The sequence below is a fragment of the Cyprinodon variegatus genome, unplaced genomic scaffold (assembly GCF_000732505.1).
Source record: "Cyprinodon variegatus isolate N-32 unplaced genomic scaffold, C_variegatus-1.0 Scaffold524, whole genome shotgun sequence".
Classification (NCBI taxonomy): Eukaryota; Metazoa; Chordata; class Actinopteri; order Cyprinodontiformes; family Cyprinodontidae; genus Cyprinodon; species Cyprinodon variegatus.
This window is the reverse complement of record NW_015150977.1, coordinates 411829-414508: the sequence shown is the minus strand read 5'-3', so window position 1 is coordinate 414508 and position 2680 is coordinate 411829. Positions and strand designations below refer to the sequence as shown.

The following is a 2680-nucleotide window of genomic DNA, read 5'->3' as shown; positions in this document are numbered from 1 at the left end:
CCATCCTGGAGAGAAATATCAGCTGTGCTGCTGCCATCAACACCTTTGTTTCTAGATGTTGGAGCTTGGCCTGTTTTTCAGTGTAGTCCTGCTTCTCTGCTCACACTGATCCTGGTTCTGCTGGAGGTTTCTTCCTGTTCAAAGGGAGTTTTTCCTCTCCACTGTCGCTACAAGCATGCTTAGTGTGAGGGATTGCTGATGAGTCGATGCAATCAGCTGGTTTTCCTTATATAGGAAACTTTGAATCAATCTGATTGGATGATCTCTATAGTTATGCTGCTATAGGCTTAGACTGCTGGAGGACTGTTTGACCCCCAGATGGCCGCTCACATTGTTTCGGAGGTTTCTCCCTGTTCAAAGGGAGTTTTTCCTCTCCACTGTCGCTACAAGCATGCTTAGTGTGAGGGATTGCTGAGGAGCCAGTGAGTCGATGCAATCAACTGTTTCCAGGAGTTTAAATATTCCGTAGAGAACCCTAGAAATGAGTGAACTTCGGATCTGAGCTCCTGTTTCCAGAAAGCAGTCGGCCTCAGGTTTACCTGGCCATCTGTTTGTACGCCTCCTCGGCCACGGCGAAGATGTGAGGGTCCATGTCTCCCATGTTCTGACCGCTGTAGGCGGTGATCACCTCCTCTCCATAGATCTGCAGCTGTTCGTACGGGTTGATGGCCACCAGGACGATACCTGCGAACCAGAGGCATTAGAGGCGGGAAGTTAGGGGTGGTTTCAAATGGATGTGACAATGATGGTGGAGCTTCAGCGACGTGTGATCAGAGAGCAGCAAGTAAATGATTGATAACTGATGCATTGAGGTAAACCGGTTATTAAAACACAACAAAGTGTTTGTTCCAATTTGGAAAAAAATATTTCAAAACACTGATTCCAAAATCAAAAAAGGATCAAAACATGTCAAAGTGGTCAGTAGGTGCGTGGCTCTGAGCGGGACTGACCACAGTAGGTGTAGATGTTGTTGGACTCCAGGAACCGGACCCTCAGGTTGTGCAACACGGCGGGTTCATGAAGGTAACTGAGCGCCGTCAGGTCGTTCTCTCCCACCAGGATGTCGGGGTTCCTCAGGAACGGCAGCGCGTTGGATTTTGGACCCACCTGGTACTCCAGGGGCTGGGCCAGAACACAGAACACGGTCAGAACCGACGCCATGACTTCAGAGCGCCTTAAACGAGAACCAGGACTAAAACTAGAGAAATATTTTCAGTAAACTGACAGTAAAGGCTGGAGAAGTGATTTATTTCCTGTCGGATCAGAGCAGGTCCGTTACAGCTGAAAATCAACAAGTCATAAAACAATAAAACGCTTCTTCCTTCATTGTTTTAGAGTCTGCAGTTTTGTTATCAGGTGAAAACCATAAAAGCAGCAGAAGGATTGTTGGACTGTGAGATTCAGGTTGGTGAGCAGCGACGTTAAAGAAACTGTTTAATGAAGCAGATCTGAATCAGGTTTAAATCTGTTTACATTCAACATTAAGCTAAGCTTAGATCATAAATCAAACGCATGATGTCACCAAGTCAGGTCGACTTTGAACGCTCAGCTCAGATTTGAATACATTTAGAGTCTGAGATTCTGTACGTCCATAAAAGGAAACCGGCTTCAGATGCAGAGCGGCCAATCAGGAAGCTCCGTCAGCTCTGGAATCCTCAACAATTAACGACCCAAAGAGGTCTGGGTGGCGCCTGATTCCACACCGCGTGGTGAGACGATCCAAGGATGGTCATCAGGAGAAACAATCTAAAGGCTACATCTGAGCTAAATATATAAATATACTTATTCAAAAAGTTTAAATATGAGACAGCCTTTTTTATCTCTGCTCCTTTTTTCTATCTGAACAGAAAGCTAAAAAAGGAAGAAGTCGTCCAAATATTGACATCATCTCATATGTCGATGATTCTCTGATCTTTATGGAGATTGATAATTAATCCTTTATGGAAGTATTCTTACTCTTAGTGTAATTTAACCATAAATCAAACCTCATCTCAAACAGACCGATCAGAAATCAGACTCATAACCATCAGCGATGAGCGCTAATCAGTAACCGATAACGGTAAAGAGGTGTGAGGATGAATGTTCAGATCCACTGACCGTTCCATCCTCCAGCTGCAGGTGGAGGACCGGTTCTCCCTCTTTGTAGTCTTTGGTGATCTCAGCCGCTTTCCACACGTCATCCTGGTCCGGGATCCAGACCCGCGTGAACTAAAAAAAAGCAGAACCACACAAACATCAGGATCTAGACAGAAACTGGCTGCTGGAATAAGATCTGAAACTGGAACCAGGAAGTGAAACTGCAGCGTTTTAGTCTAGGTACACGGTTCCTATAGAAACAATGGCAAAAAAATGTTAGGAGTCACACCTGAGCTGCGGGTCAGGACAAACTGGTCAGGAGCTGCTAACTGGTGTCAACTGGGTTTAAATAGGCTTTTATCTAGGAGTATTTCATAGGGTGCTTCACATCCAGCTGTGGGGGGTTTGGGGGGTCTGGGGGTATCCTTCCCCCAGAAAATTTTTAAATTTAGACTCTAAAACGCTATTTCCTGTATTTTGAGGTGGAATGTATCTAACTTTCTGTCATTGTTCCAACACTACTCTTGTCCTTATTATGAAAATTCATAAGGAAGGTATAAGATCATTTTTAGCTACAATATTATGTTCAAAAGTTAATTCAAAC

The 2680-nt window shown here is 44.5% G+C and overlaps 1 protein-coding gene across 2 annotated transcripts in view; it reads right to left on the bottom strand.

Annotated features, from left to right (window-relative positions):
- Positions 1-2680, bottom strand: part of myo5b (myosin VB) — a 63159-nt gene that overhangs the window by 39148 nt on the left and 21331 nt on the right. For both annotated transcript variants that reach the window (XM_015391087.1, XM_015391088.1), the window contains exons 2-4: positions 2098-2208; positions 951-1122; positions 540-684 (exon numbers count right to left, since the gene is read on the bottom strand). In XM_015391087.1, the coding sequence (XP_015246573.1) occupies positions 540-684; positions 951-1122; positions 2098-2208 (428 nt within the window). The remainder of the gene's footprint in view (positions 1-539; positions 685-950; positions 1123-2097; positions 2209-2680) is intronic.